The sequence below is a fragment of the Carassius gibelio genome, chromosome B1, assembly GCF_023724105.1.
Source record: "Carassius gibelio isolate Cgi1373 ecotype wild population from Czech Republic chromosome B1, carGib1.2-hapl.c, whole genome shotgun sequence".
In the NCBI taxonomy this organism is placed as follows: Eukaryota; Metazoa; Chordata; class Actinopteri; order Cypriniformes; family Cyprinidae; genus Carassius; species Carassius gibelio.
The window spans coordinates 7,963,726-7,991,039 of NC_068396.1; the positions used below are offsets into that span (position 1 = coordinate 7,963,726).

Sequence of the window (27,314 nt, forward strand, 5' to 3'; positions counted from 1 at the left end):
TCCTTCACCAATAAAAGTTTATTTTATTTTCCTCTTTTTGTAACAGAACAGCAGATTCATTTTGAGGTTGGGAAAGAAAAATGGACAGAGAAAGAAATAGAGCAAGAAAGCTGATTTCATTTCATTGTTCGCTTTCCCTCGTGTATAACAGAGAAACATGCTTATGCAAGGAACAAGCAGTCGGTCCAAACATCTGAGACCTATAGTGCAAATCAAACATCATTTGCAGAGTTTTAATTTAATAGTAATTGCAACAGATTTTTATGTGGTTTCAGGATGTTTTGGTGTCTATTAGAAAGTCTAATCTTAGGGTATAGGTTATGGGCATTAGGTTTATCAAATTAAATTTGAAACATCAACTATAAACAAGAAAATATGGTACAGGTAAACCAGATGCCTGAGGCTTTAACTTGTATGATGATGTGGGAAAGATTGAATAATGCAGGTAAATCAGCTTAATATTTGGGAAACTGGAGGTGTAATATGCAAGTGTGCAAGTACAGTGTATATCATTACATTTACCTTTATCTTTATTAAATTTTTATTATTAAATGGTAATGCCATGGTACAATATGATTACCATATACATAAACCTTGGTATTTACTTATTGCTCCAAAGTAGTTCAGAGAATACCATAGTATTGTTTGTGTGAGGAAAAAGACAACAAATCAAGTTCTTGAGCAATTATTTCTTTTCTGTCTGCAATTTTTGCAACTCATTGTATAGACAAAAATAATAACTATTTTTCAAAAAATCCAGCCTCATAAAAGGAAACTGTGCACATTTGTAAATTGATTAAAAGTAAAGCATTTATAATGTATAAAAAGATTTATATTTTAAATAAATGACATTCTTTTGAACCTTAAATTAATAATAAATAAAAAATCATGATTTTCACAAAATATTAAACAGTACAACTGTTTTTAAAACATTGATAATCATAAGAAATGTTTCTTAAACAGCAAATCAGCATATTAGCAGCATATTATTTCTGAAGCATCAAGTGACACTGAATACTATTGTAATTATGATGAAAATGCAGCTTTGCCATCATAAAAATAAATTTAAACAGTGATAACATTATAAAATTTTAAACTTTCCGAGACTGATTTCACTCAGACAGACTGAAAGCAGAATATGCAAGGTCTGATAACATATTCAAGTGAACTTCAGAAATAACCAATCAAATATTATAGTGACTGGGACAATGCTGATTGTTTTATGATTCATAAGTAAAAAAAAAAGAACAAAAAGAAACAAACACAAAACCACCAACAGCAAAGGAAATATCTATTCTGCCTTCAAAAAGCGACTGATGAAGGCATCTAGACAGGATGTTATGCAATCACTGAATTCAGACGAGTCTTATACCTTCCTACCACCGTATATACAGTACAGCTGGTGAAAACAGCATGTTTCACATTAGATTGGGATGGAGAAACCAAAAGGAAAATATCATTTAGGGTAACAAAACAGATATGTATCTGGTTTTTAGAGACCCTTACCATTTCTATTAGATTGGTGTGTGTTAATGTTGTGCTGAAAGTGAGAGGACAAACAGATGCAATAAAACACACCTGTGCGTCTGTCAGTCTTAAGGTTAAGCCATGGTTCTGTGTTCCCTCACCTCCGTATGCAGCTAATAGGATTTAGAGGTTTGGGATTCATTCGCTTACAAAGCTTTGACTCCCTCAAGACAACATAATCCCTCCTTAGCACAGCTAATAGAAACCAAGCAAGCATTTACTCACCTCCGTCGAGAGGTGTACAGTTTGTCTGTCAATTGTTTTCATTCTAAAGTAAACACAATCAGAATGCCTTGTTGATCACCATGGGACACAATAGGTTGGTTACGATGGCCGTGTGTTATTCAAGGGAATGACGGCTGCCCATATCAGTCCAGCTCAATAATGAGGGGGATCAGCGGCTGATAGATGTATAAGCTTAAGGCTTAAGGTTTGCTTTGGATCTATCCCAACTTAATTTATGCAGATCCGAGGGGAAAAACACACCAGATACATCTAATGAATTTATTTAGGCATAGGGCTTCATTTGTCTAAGAACCAGATCCAAAACCTCTGGATTCAGATCTGGAATCTATGCTATTGAATCATTTTCATTGCAGTGCAATTATGCTTGAAAGACATTAACTGTATGCTACTATATGATGCTACTATTAGAGTTTAAAGAAAAATCAGGGATAAATATAATAATGTTTGTCTATCATACAAATTTGATGTTTTACATTAATATTTACATTGTGCATCATGTGTTTTATATATAGATAGTGTTGACATGAGAGTTTGAAACCACAATTTTGCCATTTTGGTTTCAAAATGTGAATAGACACGGGCACAATGAATAAGCCAAAAAAAAAATTAATAATGGAGAGCTAAATCATGAGCAATCGTCAACATATTGTCAAGATATTAAGAATAATTGGTCTAAGCTCATGCATGAAATGATACTCATTGCTTTACATTTCATTAGCTGACAGAATTGAATGCATTTTGTTTTTGCAGAAATGCATATAATTTAAAATTAACTGCATACCATAATTTAAATGTGTATATATTTCAAATCTTTTACTTGCCAAGTCTGCATTCATTTGGTCAAAAATGCAGTAAAAAATGTTATTGAATTATAATTACAATATAAATTGTTTAATAATTTAAAGTAACATGGTCACTCCAGTCTGATCCTTCAGAAATCATTCTAATATGCTAATTTAGTGCTAAAGAAATAAATCGTATTATTATCAATGTTAAAAATTGTTGTTCTGTTTAATGTTTGTGGAAAACATTAGACATTTTTTCGGATCCTTTGAAGAGCAGAAAGTTCAAAAGGACAGCATTTATTTGAAGTAGAAAATGTCTTTTCATTTGATTGAATTAATGGCTACATTAATTGCTCCTTTTCTGAATAAAAGTATTCATTTCTTTCTTTAAAATATATAAATAAATAACTACTGACCACCAACCTTTTGAATGATAGTTTATATATCCAGCTGAATGAAATACATTTACTAAGTGTCTAGATGTAACAGTTATGAACTCTTTTGTTGCATTTTTACTTTGTTTAGTCATCTGGGGTCTCATTTATAAAACTCTCAGTAGATTTCACCCTAAAAGTGTACACAGTAACAAAAACCAGATTTTGCGTATGCACATGAAACCATGCGTACGCCAGAACCTGCGCAAAAATCCCTTTATAAATCCCAGTCTGGGAAGATTGTGTGTATGTGCATTTCCACCCCGACTCCTGCCCGAAATCACCATATATGGAGCTTACAACGCCTAGTTTTACTATGCATAACCTCATCTGCATATCATTTCTATGCATATTCCCATCCACGTGACAACACATTTGACACAGTTAAAGGTTCAAGACATTAAGGAAATATGAGATATGGACTATAAAAGCTATTTGTGCCATACACAGTTTTTATTGCTAAAAATAATCCAGTATCCTTATTTTTTTAGCATAAATATATAAAAATAAAAATCCCTAAAAACAAAACTGTTTAATATAGTTCTCAGATAAATATTTTAGAATATAGTTTGTCTCATTCCTTTCCACTGGCCAAAAACTATTTCAATTGTTTTAAACGATGAAAATAAAATTTAATTTATGCAGTTTTGCTGATAAGGAGAACAACTTTTAGTGATTTTTAGTCTATATTTATAACAGTGTAAATAGAATTGTCTGACTCTGAAAAGTACTTTAAAAAGAAAACATGCAAATTACCATTTTCTTCAAGTTGTATGCTTCAAATACAGTGGCATTTTTCATAATGTTGTAGAGATGACTTCACACGACACAGTAAGCTATTATCATTAAACCTATTCAAACCGGACAATGGACCATTGGACCACTGAATCCAGCAGTGTCCCCCATAATATCGAAGTGCACATCATTGATTATTGTTCTCACTAAGATGAATTATTGTGCACCTATAGGACTCCTTGCTGTCATTAAAACAAAGCATACACCAGGAAAATTATGTAGCCTATTGTTAATAAAATCCTGCGAGGGATCTTCTTCCTGGATACTATTCAACTACTTTGTGTGCCTTCTTCAACATGACCATGACACTAGACTGGGCTTATTCAACCAAAACTGGCAATGTTTTTATTTTCTTGCATTTTCCAGCATTCTTCTCCACTCTCAAAGTTTAACCTTAGCACTTGACTTTTAGCCACTTAGAGTATGCACTTTCTTTGAGTGAATTGCAACACCAAAGACACTGATGACTTGCTTTTGAACTTGGCTGTGAGAGAGAGAGAGAGCTGAGGTGTGAAAACTGGAACCAGGGTCAAAAAAAAGAGACCCTCTGTGTAGGAGGAGAAACAAGTATTAAACCGAGCTTATTCCCTGCTTTCCTAACAGGTGGCGGACGGTGTCTTCAGATCACGCTGTGCTGAATGAAAGCCTTGAGCACTGCACAGCAGACTGCATCGCTCCTGATCTATTCAGCACATGTTTTTACTGTTGAATTTGCTGTAATTATGTCCTCACACTGTCTCCAGTGAGGTTGTGGGAATAGTTTGGATATAGCAGCATAAGGATTGGCAATATCACATTGAGATGAACACGAAGATTAACCCATGAGGTCTGTGCCCTGAGCACTATAACAATAAAAGTATACAAAGAAATAATAGCATTGTTATGGACTGTATTGCGGTTTCTCAAGCAGGTCATAATAATAAGAGAAGATTAAAAAACCAAAAAACAGAGAAAAAAAAAAGATCTCTGTGTGGAGCACTGGCTGTTGTCAGACTCTTTGTACAAAAAAATCTCACTGGATTATTACAATTAATGGCAAAATGAATGCTTGGAAATTAAACTAATATTCCCTACTGACACATGACAGCAAAAGAGAGAAATAACTGGCTTAAAACCTTTTTTGTTATGTTGTTGTTGTTGAAAATACTAATTGTATAAGACTTTTCTTATGGTGCTGCAAGTGAATATCCCTTTAAAAATTCCCTTTTTTGCTCCACTAAAAATAATAAAAGGGATTGGATGGACATATGGGTGATTAAATAATGATTTTTAATTTTTGAATGAACTATACCTTTAAATGTCACCATTAGCTGCCTCTGCATCTATCTTTATTAAAACATATCCTCTTAAAACTTCTAAGCTTAAAAAAGTCTAACACAGCAGAGAGCCAAATGAAGGGCATTAAAGAGACAGAGCGTGCATGTGATCCTTTCATCTTGTCAGTTAGCCTCTCATCTTTTATACTGTGCACATTCTCATCTGGCTGATGATGCTGAACAGCTAAATGGAGAATGTCACGATGACCAGGTGTCAAGATCACTGCAGACCCCAGAGAAAGAGGAAGAAGGGAGGGGTGGCCGCCATCTGTGTCTTGAGCTGGTTGTTTTATTCCTCCTCTACGCTTATGTGAGAAATCCTTTAGTTTGCAGATTTTATTCATGTGTATTAAGAGAGACGCTGTCAGCTCTTATTCTTTAGATGTGTGTCTTGAGTAAAAACAGGAAAGAGGAGGAAGTGAATATTTGAAAGGAAGCTGGTCTTGAACCTTTCCTTTTAGACCATGTTCAGTCCTTGCTCCAAACAGCAGTATTTCTCAGTTTCACAGTGTATGGATTCATTAGCCAGCTGAGGATAAAAGACTGCTCTTTTTTATTATTATTAGGGCTCTTAAATGACATACATGTTCCTCCATCTTACTAAAAAGTGTAAATGCTGTGAAGATTTCATGCTGAGTTTAAATGGACTGTCTGAATAAAATGTGAGTCTCGCTTGTGCAAAATTGCTGCCAAGCCAAGCAATTATTATCATGCAATTAGATTGTTATGGGTGCTTTCATGGCTGTTGTGTAAATTAAATTAGATTTAATTTAAGTCAGGTTTTAGAATATTAAGACTTAATTATTTTGGTCTGTTCAGCGCTATCTCATGACCAAGTCATATGTATTTTACGAGGTGGCTAATTCGTACGACCTCACTTGTACGATTTTGTACGATTTGTCTCGACCCCAGTGACAGGCTGGTTTAGGGGTGGGGTTAGGTGTAGGTCATTCTGACAAATTCCTAGGAATTGTGCAACTCATAAAATAAGTACGATTTAACACAAACCATATGGATTTGTATGAAAAAGGTCATACAAATTCATACGAATTAGCCACCTCTTAAAAATGTACGTATTGCCGTGAGATCAGGCTGGTCTGTTTGAATTAGGAATTTACCAATGATTTTATATATTCAAAAGAGTTATTTTGACTAATATTACCTTAAGTTATAATTTAAAATGATAGTTTTTGTTAATATTTTTTGTGCACATTTATATTCTATTATATTTATATAAATGTATATATTCACACACACACACACACACACATATATATATATAAATAAATAAATATATCATTCATTTTTCATATTATATATATATATATATATATATATATATATATATATATATATATATATATATATATATATATCATGGGCCCTATTTTAAGGATCTGAAACGCAAGTGTCAAAGCGCGAAGCGCAAGTAACTTTGTGGGCGGGTCTCGGCGCTGTTGCTATTTTCCCGGCGGGATAAATGGCTCTTGCGCCCGGCGCAAATCTAAAATGGGTTGGTCTGAAGTAGCTTCATTATTCATAGGTGTGGTTTGGGCGTAACGTGAAATAAACCAATCAGAGCGTCATCCAACATTCCCTTTAAAAGCAGGTGCGCAAGTTCCATTATGGATTGCTATTATTATGGCGTATTTACCAGGCGCACGCCAGGAGCGGTTCACAGCCGAGGAGACTGATGTTCTTGTAAGAGCAGTGAAAGACAGAGAAGGTGTGTTGTATGGGGATGGGAGAATAATTAGCCTGAATAATTTGTAAGCTAGATTTATGCCTATTTTTTTCACATCTTCGTGGCACACCACAATGATTTCCGTCATCTCATGTGTTAATATTTTTTTTTGTGTAACAATTTATGATTTGCAAAAATAACTGTTGCATCTGTGTAGATTACACGAGCAAAGTGTATGCGCGTTGTGCACGCTATACATTATGGTCAAGCATGCGCCCTTAAAATAGCATAATGAACAACGCGCCACTGACTTTAGACTAGGTTTTTTCTGGTCAGTGGCGCAATTGTTTAATGGAACAGCAAAATAGCACCAGGGATTGTTTGCGCCGGAACACGCCTCCTTTTTTGCGCTGAACCGCCCAGGGAGCGTTTAAAAGTCTGGGGCAGTTAGATAAAAAAAAAAAGATATTAGTACACCTGTTCAGCAACAATAAAAAATGACGTCAAAGACGTGTCACTCAACAGTGATAACACAAAATGTTTCTTGATCTTAAGCAGCAAATCAGCATATTAGAATGATTTCTGAAGGATCATGTGACACTGAAGACCAGAGCAATGATGTTGAAAATACAGCATTCAGCATGCATCTACAGTCCTTGTGTGTTTGTTTATTAAATACTTTAGGTATTTTGATGTTTTTAGCTACCAGTAAGTCTCGTCAACTGTTTGAGATTAGGTTTTGTGTTTAAAAAAAAGTATTTGGCCGAATTACACAGATTTTCTGCCCGAAACAGCAGAGTAAATATGAAGAAAATCCGTCTGGCTTTGACAATGCAGACAGCAAGAATACAGATAGTATTAACAGACAGCAAACACAGTCAGCTTGTAACAACTGTTGAGATTTACACAAAAGCTGAATTACAGCAAGCATTCATATCCTTCAGTAAATATATTCACACTGCCAAAATACTGAGTGGTAACCCACGCTACTCAGTTTAACTCTTTACCTATGCAACAGTTACCTTGTAAATATATATTCTTCAATCACTAATACATTATGATGATTGTATTCTGGGACCGCATCCTTAAAGTCCATATATGTGGTGTAAAGTCTCAATGACAAAACAAACACACACATACACACACTTTCTTACTCATTATAGGTAATATATTCTGCTTTAATTAGAGAGCTGCCATCACTGTGAGGTCCAGCTGAGAAAGAGTCAGTGGGGAATCTCAACAGCATCAGCATGCAATAACAACATGCAAGAAAACTTTACTTCAGGTATTACGCAGTAACCTAAACACACTCCACTCAACATTATAAAACGCATTGTTCCGGCTCTCAACTCTGATTAAATGCACTGAGAGAAATAGAGGAAGCATTTGTGTGAAAGTATTACTTGCCATGCTTATTATAGTGAAGTACAAAGTGCAACAAAGTTTTCTTTCAATTTCCCCCAAACTTATTTTTAAATAAAAACTGAAATAAAAACAAATTAAAGCCCTATAGAAATAATGATTAAAAAATACAAAAACTAATAAAAATGACAAAAGTGTACATAAAAAAATGTGCACATACAAAAATGTAAATATAATCTCAAAGTATGAAAATAAAAACTAGTTCAAAATATCAATACATATTATAATAGTATATAAATAATAACTGTAACACTGCTAAAAATCTGTTTCAGACTTCACCAAATATTCATCAGACACCCCTGCCTAGCAACTTTAGTTACAGCTTTGTTTCACGGTGTGTTTGAAATGTAATAATGCATATTAGGTTTTGCTTGTTTTCATGATCTGTGCTCTGCAAAGCAATAGAGCAGATTTCTAGAGTGTGAAGGAACGTCATTAAGCATCGAAATTTCCCAAGGCCAATTTCATATGCTTAAACACCCTCGCTCTCACACAGATAGACAAACACATTTACAATGAAGTGACGCTTTAATCCAGTGCGCTTCACATCACTAATCTTCAGGGCAGTACATGCTACATATTAATGAATTAGACAGCATTCACACAATATTTGACTTCTCATGAAGTGAAAGAATCTGCCCTACGTAGTAAATCATCTGTTAATTAATGCAAATTTGTAAATAAAAGACATATTGCACATTGCACAAACTGAAAACAAGAGAACTGCAAAAGACAGCATGCATTTATCACCAAAAAATAACAGCTTAGTGAGTAACTGATGACAGAATCTTCTGTTTCAAGTGAGCTCTCTTTAATGTTATGTGACTAGGCTTAGGCTGTCTGTGCAGAGGGAATCCTTGGTGGTCTCATCAGGGAAGATCTTTGGTCTTGCACAATTTGCACTTTGTATGTCATGGCATTGATGGAATGTTGTTCCAGGATAAACTCTATATCACTGGCTGCCAAGTTCAAAAATAGCTCCACTCTGTGGAAAGACGTGCAAATTTATGCAGCCTTCTCAAAGTTGGCAGTGAATAGATCTGACACTTTTACTCTGAGCCAATGTGCAGTCTAATCTTCTAGTATGAGTGCATAACCACACTCCGAAAAACACACACACACACCTAAATAATGATGGAATTTCTCTCATGTAATTACATATTTAAAATTTATTTCCAACAAAGACATCTTCAGCATGCATCTTAAAGTCAACACTTTAAACTCAATGAATTAAACTCAATGGAACAAAGCATCAAGCTTCCGCCAGTGTTGTCTTGCGTGCATGTCAAGTTTTATAACAATTTCAGCAAATGAGTATCAGACAGCTAGCCACATGGTGTATCATCACATGGGAGGTGATGCAAAAGAAATCAAAAGAGAGACTGAGCTTGTGCTTTGGTAGTGACTGTAGTGAAATATTAACTGAAGCCCATCTTTTTGAAAAATTATTCTAAAAATGTAATTTTCTTTTTTTATCTTCCTTTTTTATTTTTGGATGCTGTTAGATTATATCATGCTCTCTGCCAGATGTTTTTCTGAAATCCCTCCTCTCTTCTGTGTTCTCTCTCTCTACTCTCTGTAGCCTTACCTCTCTCTATCACAATGTCTACACACATGTATATTTCCTCAGGAGGTGAAATGTTCAGAGGATGGGGGCTATAGGCCTGAAGGTTATTGAGTTTAGACTGACCGAACTGTAGTTCAGTTGAGAAAAGGTATCCTTGGCCAAATGTGTTCCTAATATCTCCAGAACTTTCTGGCAAAACTTCCATTTTATATAATGTATATTTCTTGGCTTGTGTACCACACATATGTAATCAGTGTCTCATTGGATGAATCACTGCACCACCCCTTACGATGTGACTTATGTGCTGAAGTAACAATAACATGGAAGAAGTTTTGTAAACAGAAAACTGGCTTAATTTTCATAATTCTTTCCATGGGCTTGTCAAGGACTGAGAATAGTCGGACGTCATTGAAAGATAGAGCTGAAAGTTATTATTTGAATAAATGGGAGTTGGATTTTTACTGTATTTCCTCAGACAGGTGAGAAATAATCTTTAATGAATTATTCTTACTGTCTGTTAAGCTATTGATCATATTTTCACGCCGTGAATTTGGACTCTGACATATTTGAGATGAAAATAAGTGCAGCTTACTGCTTAAAAAGGCGACCCTAAGACAAGCATAGCATTTATTTTTTATGAAATGTATTAAGGTAGTTTTTTTTAGGATTAAAAATGTCATTTTTTACCGTAGAAAATTTATAGTGACTTCGTCTCATACATAACCAACAGTAAATGAAATGTGATCGGCTATAATGTTCACATATTTCAAATATACCCCATTTTCTTTTAATTTGGGCTAGGTGGAGGTTTTCAGTCTTGTTTATTTCCATATTTGTATAGGTGTGCAGAAAAGTATTATCCAAAAGTTTAGGACTGGTAAGACATTTTGGAAAGTTTTTTAATGTTCTAGCATGTATTTGGTAGTAATGAAATATTACTGCAATATAAATAACTACTTAGTACCTTCGATTTTTTATTTATTTTATTTATTCTTGTGATCAAAGCTGAGTTTTCAGCATCATTTCTCCAGTCTTCAGTGTCATGTGATCCTTCAGAAATCATTCTAATATGCGGATTTGATACTCAAATAATGCTTTTAATTATCAATGTTGAAAACAGCTGTGCTGCTTAATATTTCTGTAGAAACTGCGACGCTGGATTTCTTTTGTAACATTAAAAATGATTTTACTGACAGTTTTGATTAATGCAATCCATCCTCACTGAATAAAAAAAAATTACCCCAAACTTTTGAACAGTAGTGTACAACACGTGCCAGGAAATTAACAGAAAAGTAACTTGAATATTATGGTTTAAATTTAACACGTAACATCGATTCCAAAATGATTTTTTCTGTCCTAAGCCACAAATTCTTACCTTTCATATATGCTTTTTAACTATTGTGTATAATTCCCACCTTCTCGCTACCAAGCAACCTTGTAAAATTCGCCTTCTGTGACGCTTTTCATGTGGAGGGCAAAGATCGCTTGTATTGAGGTGTGAATGCACCTAAAATCTGCCACATCAGTCCATAAACCTCTTCTTCCTTCCCACAGTTCACACTACATACAAGACACTCAGTCACATCTACAGTATTCGCACCACTGCTTCAGGTTTGTCTCCTGTCTGTGTGGCATCGACTAGGTATATATATATATATATATATAAACCTGAATAAACAGTGCATATTCTCGATAAGTAAATAAAGATTGAACTTATGATTTATGCATTTATCATCTATTCTATATCTGATGCTGCAATTTATTAGTGAGTAAATGAATGTCATATTACATTAATCACTTCATATCACTTTAATTCGTCTTGACATGTCTACAGTCGGTTTACTTTCAGAAGACTAATGTCTCCAATATCACAAACTGCACCCAGAAATCTGAGATTTTGGGATTTCCACTTAGAAAACGAGAAGCTAGGGAGAGAGAAAGAAAATGTATGGGGATAACAGCTTCTCTTATGTTTGCCCAGAGCGGGTGGCTTAATCTAATGTCACAGAGTCACACAGTTGTTTATTGATCATAAAATGGGAGCGTGTTATTTTAAGCCACAAGCAACTACATTCAAGTCCACACACACAAACACACACACACACACAATCAATCCCTTCCTCTCTGACACTTGAACAGACACAGAGTACTGAATGTTAGTCTGAATGCTTGAAAGCCTCTTGCTGTACAACAGTGTATCGAAGTCAGTTCATGGAAGCGAACACAATAAGCCATTTCCTTTGAAGTTTATGAATGGTTTGACATGCAGGTTAAGTGTTTTGGGGCGAATGACTAAGCCAAAGGCTTGTTCTCATGAAGACTGCACTGTTAAAACTGTCTATTGTGTTACTAACATGGTTTGTCAGTTATAAATCTGTCTGAAAAATTCTGAAAAAGTTCTTCATATAGAAGGCATGCATAATAAAATATCTCTCTGACTAGAGTGTAATAGTCTCCATGATTTCTTAATTATTCATCCTGAACTGCATTACACATTTGCCGAATGTCAAGTTTATCAAGAACAGATACATTTGTAGTACAAATGTCTCCCTGTGAATCGAAGTGTGTGTGTGTTTTGTCCTAGACACACAGCTGCAGTGCCCCCCAAAATATTTGGGCACCACAATACACTTACAAATTAATGAATGAACTAAACCAAGTGGCATGTCTTTTTTATTTATTTATTTTTAATAGCATACAAATTTGTCAAGCCATAAATAAACTAATGAATGAATAAGTACAGTACATATTTAATGGTAGTTCTGGAAAAAGTAAAACAGTGATGTAACTGCTTCAGCTTTGATGTAGTCAATATGTTCATACAATAAGTGTGTTCACGCATGCATATATTATTAATATACCTACCAATGTAGAACACAGCATGTGAGAATTTTAACCATTTACAGATGACAGCATATAAACAATAAATAAACAAATAAATGATAAATGAATATTTAAAATTCTGGTAATGATTTGAAAGGTACTTAGGGGAACAGCGATATGTTTGCAGTTGAGGCAGGGTACTGTGGTGTGTAACTCATAGCACACTGTGAACTAAGGGCACATACAGTTTGAATGCTATGAAAGATTCACGTTACAGAACTCTCTTTTCATTCTGTCTCTGCTCCTGTCCGCCTCTTCTGTCTACAATGCTCTTGTGAAACAAGCCCTTTGTAAACCATCAAAAGTCAATCAGACAGCATTACCAATTTCCCATCCACAAGAAATGGGCCTGCAAACACACATAAACACACACTGGCCATAGAGAATATCAGGACTTTGAAGCCAGTCAATTTGAAGCCCGGTCAGATACATATACAATGTAATTATAGTAGGATTAAAAGGAAGAAATCCATCTTAAGTTCGCCATCATCAGACTGGTCCATTTGAGCAGCATAGAGTACACCGGCAATACAATGTACAATCTGTAGAGCAGCACTAGCCAAAGCACAACTTATCCATCACATAATCACGGCAGTTTTACAAGATTGTTCTGTCCACCCCTTTCTTGAAAAGGAATAGTATTCTAGTGGTAACTTAGCTCTTTCCATAGCTACTGTATTTGCAGGAGTCCTCCCTCCTATTTGAAACCAAAGCCAAAAATGTACAGGTCAAGTCTGTTAAAAATGCAATCAATTACAATGTTTCTTTAATCAATGTAAATGTAAATGTAAATGTAATCAAGTGATTGTTTTAAATACTTACTGTTTATATATTGTTTCATATTAAATAATTGAGTTGTTCAATTTAAAACAGCCAAGACATATCAAAGTAGTGAAAAGCCAATTTATCATCATGAACTAGATAATAGCACCAGTATTATCTAATTGATGATGATATATTGTTTTTTTCACCCTACTTTAATTACACTGTAGGTTATGCTGGGACAGCATATTTTTATTCCCTTGCACACAAATTGCAAACAAGCTCTGTTTGGATATGTAAGAAATCATTCAGTACATTCTGAGCAATTATTGAAATGTTTGAGTACAAACAAAACCCAATTTCCTTTTAAGAGACGCACATGCAATATATTCTCCATATCTAAAACAGCAATTCAGTTACTGTATGTTATTCTTTTTTTTAAGCAGTTGTTTGATTTAGGTCATGCTGTAATTAAAAAAGCAGTCTATTTTAAGGGTTTCCCTTCGTTATCCAAGAGGAGAGGATCTCATAAGTTAATAAGGTGGATAGACATGAAAGTAAACTCTTCTGTATAGAGTGTGTGTTTGCATTGTCAGGATGAGCTAAGCTGTTAGACGTTAATTGGTCTTGGAGAGCATGCGAGTGTGTCTGCATGATTGATCTGTGCTAAGTTTAGCTCTTGGTAGGTGAGCAACCGTAATTATTATATACACATGAAAAACATGACATCAGCTAAACAAAAATGTACTTTTTAAAAATACCTCCAAAATGCCACTAGACAATATTCTGCACTGGGTACCACCATTAATAGTTGGAAATTAAGGTACAGTGGAAGTAGTGGGTGTTCATTTGGATTTAATTGTAAAGCGCCATGGCATTAAGTTTGGGTAAGTGGGTTATTTCATGTGCTGTGCAAAATATTCACATTTATATAATTCTGTTACTCTCTCTGAGGGAACATTGTTACAACTTGACCTAGTTTTTCCAAATATCAATAATCATGTTCTTTCTTCTTATTTCTGCAGGGTGCAATATGAAAATCTGGTCATGAGCGGGTATCTGATGAGAAATGATGTCCTCGGAAAACACAAGCACTTCCTGCCCTGTGGGAGGCTATGCGTGGGAATGCTCAGATACGCTATCTGAAAAGCTATTGCACACAAACAAGACTCTGGTCGTAAATAAAGCTTCCTTTCCAGTGTGACAAGACACCAAGCGTACACTGAACAGAGAAAAACAAAATTCAGTTTTCTCAAGCTGATGATCCTAAAAGAACTGTTACATCCCATTAAAATCAAAGCCTTGTTGAATATACAGTGGAATACTGCTAAAAAGATCATAACCTGTGTAAACAACAACAACAGAAATCTGTTGAAGCTATGGCTGAAGCACAGATGTCTATTTCACCTGGGTCCAAGGGAAATGGAGGAGGTATGATGAACAGTGCCTTACTTTGCTGGGCTATGGCCCTTGTGTTCCTCTCACTGACAAGGGTGCCTGTTGTTCAGGGTGACTGCTGGTTGATTGAAGGGGAAAAGGGATTTGTATGGTTGGCAATCTGCAGCCAGAACCAGCCACCATATGAAAATATCCCATTGCATATTAACAGCACAATTGTTGACCTGCGACTCAATGAGAACAAGATTCGAAGCATCCACTTTTCTTCCTTAAGTCGCTTCGGCAATCTCACATACCTGAACCTGACAAAGAATGACATCTCTTATATTGAAGATGGGGCTTTCTCAGCCCAGTTTAATCTTCAAGTGTTGCAGATTGGCTTTAACAAGTTGAGGAACTTGACTGAGGGAATGCTTAGAGGATTGGGACGCTTACAGTACCTATACCTTCAGGCTAACCAGATCGAAACCGTCTCAGCCAATGCCTTCTGGGAGTGTCCTGCGATAGAAAACATCGACCTTTCCATGAACAGGATTCAGCTTCTGGATGGTGCTACATTTCGTGGTCTGTCAAAGCTTACAACATGTGAGCTCTATGCAAACCCGTTCAGTTGCTCATGTGAGCTGTTGGGATTCCTGCGCTGGCTTGTTGCATTCCCAAACCGGACAAGTGAGCGGATGGCATGTGACATGCCCCCTGGCTTTTCAGGCTACAGTCTCTTGAGTCAGAACCCCAGGATGCCAAGATTTCGGAATGCCTTCCATGCACTCTCCTCTGTCTGCACCGATGACAACGTGACACCGAATCTTCAAGGGTCTTCAGACGAGTGCACTCCAACAATGTTAAGTCCTTGCGGACTGGATGACTGTTCCTCAGGAACATTACCAGAGGAGACCATAAGCATCAGCCCTACCTTTGTGGATCCAGATTCACATCCTCTAATGAAACTAAAAGACGTTACCCACACAAGTGCGACAATCTCGATTCAGATTCCAAATCCGTTTAGAAAAATGTACATCCTTGTCTTGTATAATAACAGCTTCTTCACTGATATCCAAAACCTGAAAAGCCAGAGAGAAGACATTGAGTTACAGAACCTTAAATCTCACACTAACTACACTTACTGTGTGGCATCCATTCGTAATTCATTGAGGTTTAACCACACCTGCCTGACCATCTCAACAGGACCAAGGACATTGCAAGAACATGTGGTAAATGGTTCAGCCACTCATTACATTATGACCATCCTCGGTTGTCTCTTTGGGATGCTAATCGTTCTGGGTGTAGTGTTCCACTGCTTAAGAAAGCGCAAAAAGCAAGACGAGCCAAAGAGCAAGAAGCTGGAAAAGATGAAAAGAAACTTGATTGAGATGAAATATGGAACTGAACTGGAACAAGGGACTATATCACAGCTTTCCCAGAAACAAATTCTGTCCGCTGGTGAGACTGTACAAAGGATGCCATACTTGCCAACTGCCAGTGACTCAGATCAGTATAAGATGCAAGAGATCTCTGGGACACCAAAGACCACAAAAGGGAATTACATGGAAGTGAGATCAGAGCAACCAGAGCGCAGTGTTAGGGAATGCAGTGTTCCTCCATCAGAAACCAGCCAGGGATCTGTTGCAGAGATATCCACTATTGCAAAAGAAGTGGACAAAGTAAACCAGATCATCAACAACTGCATCGATGCACTCAAATCCGATTCAACATCATTCCAGGCTGCAAAATCTGGTGCCGTGTCCACAGCGGAGCCGCAGTTGGTCCTTCTATCAGAACACCCACCGGGCAAGTCTGGGTTTCTGTCTCCAGTATACAAAGGAGGCTACCATCATCCTCTACAGAGACACCACAGTATTGATGCCCCGCAAAAGCGTGCAAGCACATCCTCGAGTGGTTCGTTGCGCAGTCCACGCTCTTTCCGTTCCGAAGGAGCTTACAGATCAGAGTCCAAATATATTGAAAAGGCATCTCCACTCCATGAATCAGGAATCATAACAGTCACTCCAGCTGCTGCGATCCTGAGGGCGGAGGCAGAGCGGATTCGACAATACAGCGAACACAGGCACTCCTACCCTGGTCCCCACCATATAGAGGAGTCGATAGAGGTGTCAGGGAGTCGGAAGTCATCCATTCTGGAGCCGCTGACACGCTCCAGACCACGGGAGCTGTCCTATTCACAGCTCTCACCGCAGTACCACAACCTGAGTGGCTACTCCAGTCCTGAGTACAGCTGTAGGCCTTCTCTTAACCTGTGGGAGCGTTTTAAACTCCACCGCAAACGCAATAGGGATGAGGAAGAGTACATTGCAGCAGGTCATGCATTAAGGAGGAAAGTACAGTTTGCCAAAGATGAGGACCTACACGACATTCTGGACTACTGGAAAGGAGTCTCTGCTCAGCAGAAATCATGATTGCCATTTTTATAGCTCATTCGATTAAAGAAGACGACACTAGTCTCTGGACCAAACCAGCCAGTATCAATGATTAAGTGACAAGTCAGCACTCACTTTTAGAGAAATAGCTTAGAAGTATTGCTAGCTCTTTTCAATCATTCTGTTTGAGAATGAAAACAAAATACGACATACTGTAGATCTTGCAGTGAGTGTACGTGCCAAGTGGTAAGAATAGAAAACTTTTAACAGTATTAACCTCAACTCAACATTTGATTTTTATATATTGGAAATAATAAACTACTATTATATTATCATCATCCTCATCAACATGACCATCATTGATTAGTAGTATTACTGTTAAGATTGATTCTTCTTCTTCTTATAATTAATCTTTGGTTATCGCATGGCCGTGTCCTGTGACAGTATTGACTGTTGTGTACTTGGAAAAACATACAACTCGAAATGTCTGCCGAACACTGTTCTCCCTAACCTTACATTTTTATACAGACTGTGCCACTTTGAAAACGTTCTTTTTTTTCTTCTTAGCAACTGTTCGACGGACGACTGCTGAGTTTGCTACAGAAGCACACCTCTACTGGATTTTAAAACAACAACTTTTCAGAAGAAAAGCTTCTCTTAATGTGTTCTCCATTCTTTTTTGTAAGGTTTACATTTTCAAACATACAATGAATGTTTCGAGTCCTTAAGAGTTACACCTGCAATGTGATCACATACAGACACAGCTGTGCAGGTAGAACTGTTTTTGGCTTTCTATTGTATTTCATTAACAGATCTTCGAGCAGTGCTACTGAGAAAACTGAGCCCACAAACTCAACACAAGTCCTGCATACTGGAGAATGAATGTACTGCGTGTGAACACTATTTTTCTCAAGGAGCAGTTTTACAATATTTGGGGCTAATTTCAGCTTAAACCCAGTTTAATTCTTGTTTGCAAGACCTTCAGAAATATCTCTGTCTCAGTCAAAGATATTACTACTACATGCCTACTTTAAACCACTGTGAACCCCAAGACCTTGCTAAATCAGTCCTGGGGTTTGTTTTTTACTGAGATTCAACAGAGCTATGTCATCTATGGCTTTTAAGCCAGGTCTAAAGTGCTGATCTAGGCCGTCCAAATTTTTCTCACCGCCATTAATGCTCATAGACAATTTAAATTCCACTATTTAGAAGAATGGAATTGGCCTCTAAATTTTGAGGAAACAAGTTTTAAGACCTGTACTGTGAAAACACACATTACAATTACCCTGCTTCATTGAGTGAAATAACATGACATTTAAATTATATCTAAATCAAAGTGCATGTCAACTGTCTGACGGCAAAGTTGTCAACCAAAAATTATGCCCTAGAGTGCACATAGTGTTGTTTTTAAACCGTCATATCCACCGTCTCTAAACACGGGTAGATTGTTTGTAATTTTGTCTGGTTGTGTGCAATTTAGGGAGGAAATTTCATTTCACCAACTGATTTTATGAATGAAAATGGCGTTATCAAACTGATTGTTGAACTGATTTATTGCTTACTGTAGGATATTGTTAGCAGAATAGGAGATCTATTCTATTTCTCTGTGGCAGCCTGGTCCTGAACATTCAGTGTCATTTTATACCTAACGAAGATAGCTTGTTTTGTTACATAATTAATTTTAAAACATTTAGGTGATTCTAGGTCATTTCTGAGCTAAATGAACACCTACCAGAAAGGACTAATGCATGACAATAGGGACAAAATCATTATTTAATCCAAATGTCTGTATAATTAATGAAATGGGGGTCTTCTTTAAAGCACCAGAAGATTTCTCACATCTTTTCCTTAATTTATGAGTAAATAAATCTTAAATATTTGATGATTATACTCTTTTAAAAATAACATGTCCCTAGTGCAAATGTCCCATACTTTTTTAAGGTTCAACTTACATGCACTGTATCTCATTAACGGGTCTGTTGAGTTGATTGTCATCTCTTATATACTGCAAACTGTAGCACTCCAGATTTTCCATGGACACTGAAAGTAAGCTGAAAGAGAATGACTTGGTAAATGTAGAGCATCCCGAAAACAGCCACGTGTATGGGCTGCTTGTAAGAGGGAAAGAATGGATCTTAAGGGCTTTCATGTCTGGTGGAAATGTCAAAGAGCACAATAAAAATGGTTTTATTTCTTAAAGAATAAATACTTTTTTCTCAAAGACATTGTGCCTCAAACCGTGTTCAGCTGTGGAGCTTAAGGTAAGTCCCTGATGTGTTTTTGTGAGAACAGCACAAACACGTTGAGGTGGGCTGAAATATAATTGCATGTCCTATAAGAAACCTACTGGACCTTAGAGAATTAAAGCATGCTAGAAGAAATGAGCGATGTCAATAAAATATGAAACAAGCAGTATAAACAATGGGGCTCAGAAGTGTGTACTGAAAATCTGGGATTCAAAATCCTGGAAATCGAAAACTGTAGAAACATTAAGACATCTCAAATTATGCTTGAGTACCTGATCAACAGTTTTTAAACTTGGTGCATTTTTTTCAAATTGCTTTTCACTCAATTTTTGGTGATAATATAAAACAAGTGAAATAAACAGATACAAATAGAAGCATTTGGTTTCAGACTTCTGGGACACACTGCACATTGTTCTGATGTGCAGAAATCTTAAAAACAATACTGCAGAACCAAAACTACTCTTCAGACTTTATATACTGTAAACTTACCACTCATAATGTCAATAGTGTTGCACTCCTGATGTTTAATGACAATTTAAAAAGTTGCTATTACACACTGTAAGGAAAAATTTGCAAATCTAGCCAGCGGGGTAAGTTCTCAGATGATGGGTTCAAACAAGATTTTGTTAAAGTTATGAAGAGATGTTAATACTTTATATTGATCATTTGTAGTTATTTGGTATTTATTTAAGCTCATAAAACGATAACACAAACACATCATTTATACATAGTTCATCATAGAACACATTTTCTGAAACATTTTAGTTGTACATTAGTCTAACGGTTTTTAAAATGTCACTACTTCAGAGAATGTTGTCAAAATGATGAAATGGAATAAAAACAAGTTTTTTAAAAAGAAAACATCTGAACATTCAGAGAACATTTAGAAATGTATGCAAGAATTCTATAACATGGGATTCATGTTATTTGTGTGATTACATGTGATAAACTGATATTTCACAGCCCAGTGAGACTCTGAATATGGAATTACCTAGACAAGATCAAATCTCAAAAAACATCAACTTTTTTAATGTGGTTGTTAAAACCCTTTTCTATAGATTTTCTTTGAAAGAAGACATAAATGTAAAAGTGCCTCAAAGTAACACTGGATTTAAAAGGATGTAAAACACATCTCTCCAAAAAGCATGAATTCTGTTAACGAGGCACCTGTATGCACTCAATCTAAAATTGTCAGCAGCTCCTGATGGAGATGACGGGAAGGTATGTGGCTTCACTACTCTATCAAGCACTCTGCTGGCTGACCGACTGCCCCTGTCACTCAGAAGAGGTCATGACAACCCTGCACTGGCCTCCTCCATCACAGCTTTGATGGAGTGATGAAGCATTTTCAACAAACCTATGACACTGCCATGTGTGAAAAGCATAGCACCTGTATTCCATGAGTGTTCTTTTACTTTAAAGCATGCATTATTAAAAAAACAACACCTTGTTTTGTGTCTCATTCCATTGCCTGTGTTGTAAGTCAATATATTGTGAACACCAATTCAAAGACTAGCAATAGTCACTAATTTATTAAACACAGGGATGCTGGTTTTAATAACAAGACGGTCGGTAGTGATGTCAGACTCCTTCGGCAGTGACTACTGAACTAGGGAGCAGATTGAGACACACACTATTAATTCATGTTGTTGCTTTTTCACCCAACAGAAAATTGGGTTTACAAAAGATAGCAACATAAAGTGCACTATGCAAATTATGATGTCTTATTTAAACAACATAAATCTTTTTGTACTTAGCTGTATCCTGATTAACAGGGTCCCTATGTTATACTTCTTACATGGTCTGCATGTGTTCAGTTCAGTCATTGCTCTGCAACATCATCAGCCACAGAGGTATTAAGTATGATGAAATACTTGTTTAAAAATATAAATGAATATAATAAATATAAATAAATGGTGCTGTTAAAGATTTTAGATTGGTAGATTTTAGAAAGTATGCTCACCAGGGCTGCATTTATTTGATAAAAATACTGCACAAACAATAATACTATTAAATATTATATTTTAAAATAACTTTTTTTCTGTATTTTAAAATGCCTCTTATTACGCTGAATTGTCAGCAGCTATTACTTCAGTCTAGATGATTCTATGCATATTTGATACTCAAAAAATATTTACCATAATCAGTTTTAAAAACAGCTGTGCTGCTTAATATTATTTGAAGACGGATCTCTTTTTGCAGGATTTTTTGATAAACAGAGTTTAAACATACAGTTTACAGTCCAGTAACAGGACTTTAGAACATATTAAAAGTCTTTGTCACATTTTATAATTTTAAAATATATGTATTCATTTCATTTTTATTTTTTTTATCTTACTGACCCTGTAGTTCTGAAAAATAGATGTGTATTATTCACCAACGGGTATATTGTCTGATCTACTATCTGTAAGGTGATAAAATGATGTGTTGGTTCCATATATAGTACCCTTCAAACTGAGTCTACACACTTCCTATATACAGTATATCACCTTGAAATCTTATTTGACCAAATACCCTGTGAGGTTCATTTAAGTTCAGCTGATCTGAACACATTCATTTCTTTTCAATGGTTCTTATTCACTTTTCTAAACAAAGGATACAGAACAGTGACCTTGGACTCACTATCACTTACACAGTCACATTTCAGTTTAAAACCAGCATCAGTTTTAACTTTGCTCTTCTTTATTCAACAGATGTGAGAGTATGTCTAATGTTTTAATTATCATATCTGGTGAGAGTAATATATATAATTTTTTGGTGTAAACTTGCTAGGTGTAAATTTGATCCTCTATTATCTCAATATAAAACACTGTTCATCAGGCTGTTGAGAGCAAATGTGCATCCCTATATATTCGTACACAAAGCCTCCAGTCAGGACTGATAAAGATGTCTTTTTAAGTATATGCAGTGAGAGACAGTGACCTTTTGCCACTCGTTACTGGCTTCAGTAGGAGTTCACATCATGGGGTTCAGTGAGATTCAATCCGGTAATCACCACCTAATTACACTCTTTGAATGCCTGTGCTCACCATTAGCCTGTTCTTTAACTAAAACCACGAGAGCCCCAAGGAAAGGTTTTGTTTGCTTAATCTGTGTGGGAAACATCAGACTCTCTACTAGAGAGTATTGTTGTAGTTTAGCGATGAATTGTACTATGCCATTTTATTATTTCAGTTTTAAGATTTCAACAACCAGTTTGGTTGCAGCACATATTTTTTGCCATTCCAGTACACATGTCCTATCTTAAAATCTTAAAATATTTATACCATTTTGTGCAGTGTTCCATATATATCCAACATAACCAATGAATGCACATTATTCAAATATTCTAGAACACATCAACAGATAAAACGTATACCTTGAATGATGTTGCTTCTGCTAAATGTATGAATTTGAGGTTTAGGAGGTAAAATGTAATCATAATAGTCAAATAAGTAATAGAAATAAAAAATATGTTAACTACTCTGGGATCTTCTTAATTTTTGTATTTGTAGGAATGAGTAAAGTGGGGCGAACCACAGGGCCAATTACAGGATGTTATAAAATATTAATTCCTTAATTCAGTCTTACATTTAATAATATATTGGCTGATTCTACAGCATTTCTCCATTTGGAAACTTCATTACCACAGCTGTAAGTGTCACTGAGCTAATGAGGGTTTATCTAAAGGGTATCTGAGATGACTTCATGATGAAGTCTAGCAGACGGACTCTTGTCAGCGAGGCGACGTGTCTGCCTGAATTACACTGATGTAAATACGGTCAATCTTTCTTTCTCAGATGCACACACACTCACACACATGTGGCAGCTAGAGTGACATTCTGACTAATTAGCTAGGTTTTAATTTGCTAAAGGTTGATCAGTGTCATGATCTCATGCCAAACTATGGAATGCATGTGTGCAAGCAAAAAGCAAGTGAAGGAAGAAAGCAGGAAAACTGGAATAAAAGAATCCAGAATCAGTTTCAAGGGTAAGAAGGACTGACTCTTTGAGAGTTTGTTAAAACTGGTCAGTTTTGGATATCAGCTTGTTAATCTGGGTTGCGTTTCCCATAAGCAAGTATCGTATGGTCGCAAGTTCCATTGTTACCAATGGAGTTCAATAGAACTTACCATCATAGTTAGCTAATGATGTTTTTTGGAAATGCAAAAACATCCCGATCGGAAGTACTCATAGAGCATTCTAGAACTGATAGAATGCCATAAACCAGCACAAACCAGATTTTGCCTGGTGACCTCAAACAAGTCAAAAATTAAATAAAAATGAATGCCATTTCTATGGAAGCTTGTTTCCGCCACAGAATAAAAACTAAAAATGGCAATTGCACTTTTTAATCTCACAATTCTGACTTTTTCTTGTAATTATGAGAGGGGAAAAAGTCAGACTTGTAAGATGTTAACTCACAACTGTGAGATAAAAATTCACAACTGCGAAATTTTTTTTTTTTTTTTATATATTTTAAAATAGAATTTAGGTATATTTTTTATACCATAGTCAGAATTCCTAGATGTAAACCTAGAATTCAGAGATAAGTCAAAATTGTGAAAAAAAAACATTTAATTTCTAAATGTAAACATACACCCACACACACACACCCACACACACACATACTGTATATATACACATACATATATACACTGTATTACAATTCAAACCTTTTTGTAAAGTTACAATGTCAGGAAATATAGAAATTAGTCAAATTCTATAAACACAGTATGTTGCAGAATGCAAATGCAAATTCATGTTGACTTTAAGAAGCTTTTTACCTTACATTGTGCATGTTGCTGACATTTGCATTCAAGGATCTTCAGTTCTTTCATTTCCTGGAAATCAAACCCATGACCTCAGCATTGCCAGCTGCATACTGTACTGTCTGAGCAACAGAAAAGACACATTTCTATTGAGAAAAGTTGTATTATCATACTGCTCCATTTAATTATAAATGGCACTATACTAAGTGGTATAATAATGTACAAAAATACAAAATAAATGTATATTAATAAAAAAAATTACAATCTGAAAAGATTTTTTAAACATACTGCTACAGTGAATACTAAGGCTGGGAAATACTAGCCAACTTAAAGCAAGTGTGACATTACAGCAAATGGGCCATGCACCCCATATAATTGATGTGTGACCGATTCTGTACATAAATAGATGGTCTGATTACCTCATTATTATCTCTCTTTGGTGAGCTAGGCAGGAATGTAGGAACGGTCATGCCTCAAATGCTCCTCAAGGTCAGTATAACGCGGATGAAATATTTCAGGTCACATCAGAAGGCACACAGAGGGGAATAATCCACTGTAGCAATTTCTATTCAGTCAGAAACCTCAAACGGGTGCATTACTCAACAATTCAATCCTCACCAATGCTATCCACACCAATAGGATCACGGATGTTTACATAAAGTGAACGGTGGAAGGTTTAAATAAACACTTCATAACATCACACAATGGCTTGTAAACAGCACCGATCGTGCTTGTGCCATAGTGTATTGGCTTGCAACTGAAAAGAAACATCCAAGCAAAACCAAGCTTGTAGAGCTCAGAGACAGGATAGCATCAAGCCACAGATCTGGGGAAGAGTTCAGAAAAAAATCTGCTGCATTGAAGGGTTCACTGAAGCATGAAGCTATAATGGAAGAAGTGTGCAACAACCAGGGCTGCGCTTCCCAAAAGCATTGTAAGCTCAAGTTGATCACAGAACCGTTGTTACCAATGGAACTATGATCAACTAAGGCTTACGATGCTTTTGGGAAATGCAGCCATGGACAGGTCATAGCGCTGGGCCTTGGTTATATAGTGGTGATCAAGATGCTTATGGTCAATCGAGTTTTCAGCAGCAGGTTACTGGGGAAGAAAAGCTCAATGCAGCAAAACACAAAAACAGCCATAATGAAAACCTAGTCCAGAGCATTCAGAACCTCAGACTGGGCAGAAGGTTCACCTTCCAAGATTAATTCCTTGTATGTGTAAACACACTTGGCAATAAAGCTCTTTCTGATTCTGAAACAGTTCTGGAAAACCCTGAAAATGTCTATCAGCCCTCATCCAAGCTGACAGAGCTAACTGCAAAACGCAGATATGCAAAGCTTATTGCATCATACCCAACAAGACTTGAGGCTTTAAATTGCTTCAAGCAATTACGCAGTTAAAGGGGTCATGATACTGTATTTATCTGATGTCCACTTGTAATATTATCAAGATTTTACATAATAGACTATTTTCTGTCCTGTTTTGACCCATGCAGATGGACGCTGCAGTGATTTAGGTTAAAACGCATAAATACTCAGTACATATTAAACTATTTGTAATAACAGACCAGCAATAGTGACCACATAATAAAAATTATTGTAAGCATTGTCTTACATTTTTCTGAAAATCCTGCATCGAATTGTGCCTTGTTTGTAAACAAATCCACAGTAAAATGAAGTTAACAAAAGGACCAAGTTCTTATTAACACGTTCTGTAACTTAAAAATAAAGTTGATGCTTTATGTCTGCTACCTTACTACTCGTGTGATTCGGTGAGCGGGTCTAAACAGAAAGCGATGTAGAATCAGTCATAAGGTGCGTCCCTGATCGCTCTTATATGCATTATGACATTTCTTAGTATGAATTGCGAGTAGTGCGTTCACACTGAAAATTCTGTTAAGAAAAAAGTGCACTTTAAATACCTGGATGATGCACTTAACCGAAAAAATGAAGTGTGGAAATGTTAGGCACTTCATGCATTCAGCTGTTGCTGCTTTCATTAGCGAAAGGAGAGCCTTATGGAACAAATGAGGGGACATTAATACTTTTGCAAGCCACTCTACCGATACCAGACAATGGAATCTAGTATTTCAGGTGAGTACAGGCTACATTTTATGTATGAATTTACTGGGTTGAGTAAGATGAGCCTTTAATAATACACTAAAGTGTATTTGTTCTAGAATAGAGAGCTTCTCTAGCACATACAGTACAACACAAGCAAGTCTTAAAGTGTCCCAGCTGTTGCCATGGTAGCTTATATGCAGATTACGTAATTATCCAAAAATGGAATATTCATAAAACTTTTATTTTAAAACCCCCAAGTTCAATTACAAGACATTTTGAAAACTGTGATGCATCAAAGTGGCTGCTGGTCTCTCAATGCATTTCAAAATCGGTAAGTGACCCACAATCACTATGGCAACAGCAGCCCTGATCCATCCCCAAAAGAGGACATACAGTACAGTGCTGCATGCTAAAGGACAGTCACCAATCATTCTTAATGCCCTCTTTTACTAACACACACACACCTCACAAAACACTGATTTCCCTAAACACACTCCCTATAAACAGTATCACTCTGAAACAAACTAGAATAAAATATAAGTTTTTTGAAATGCTGCCATGCATTTTAGTGTTCTCTGTGTGATATTGCAAAATAATTTGTTTTTTTCTTTCTTTGCAAATAGCTTTTTGTGTTCACCTTAAGAGTTGGAGCTGTTAGAACGACATTTTTATTGTATTTTGATGTATATTTTACACATTACATAAGCATTTAAATGCATATTTTATTATAAGAGCCCTGCGTATGCCCAGTGTGATTGACTCTAGGCTGAAGGCATTATTATTGAACGTCAGAAATGAAAGCGCATGTCCCTGATTTGGAATTTATGCAAATGCAGAAATGGCTGATCTCTGGATATATATTATTCATCCTAAATGTACTGTAACTGAAAAAAGTTATAGTCTTGACTCTCAGTGTCTGCAGCCGAAGCGTCATCCATTTACAATGTTTATATCAGCTCTTAATACAGACCCTTCAACACCATCTGAGCTCACTTCTCGGCCAATCAATCTGACGAACTTATTAAGAGCCAACACGCAGTGTGAGACTGACACT

At 36.1% G+C, this 27,314-nt stretch overlaps 1 protein-coding gene across 1 annotated transcript in view; it reads left to right on the top strand.

Annotated features, from left to right (window-relative positions):
• Window positions 1–19,415, top strand: part of LOC127948590 (protein ELFN1-like) — a 74,641-nt gene extending 55,226 nt beyond the window's left edge. Inside the window, exon 3 of the mRNA XM_052545085.1 lies at window positions 14,447–19,415. Coding sequence (XP_052401045.1) covers window positions 14,801–17,233 — 2,433 coding nt within the window. The 5' untranslated portion in view covers window positions 14,447–14,800 and the 3' untranslated portion in view covers window positions 17,234–19,415. The remainder of the gene's footprint in view (window positions 1–14,446) is intronic.
• Window positions 19,416–27,314: the final 7,899 nt, after the last annotated feature.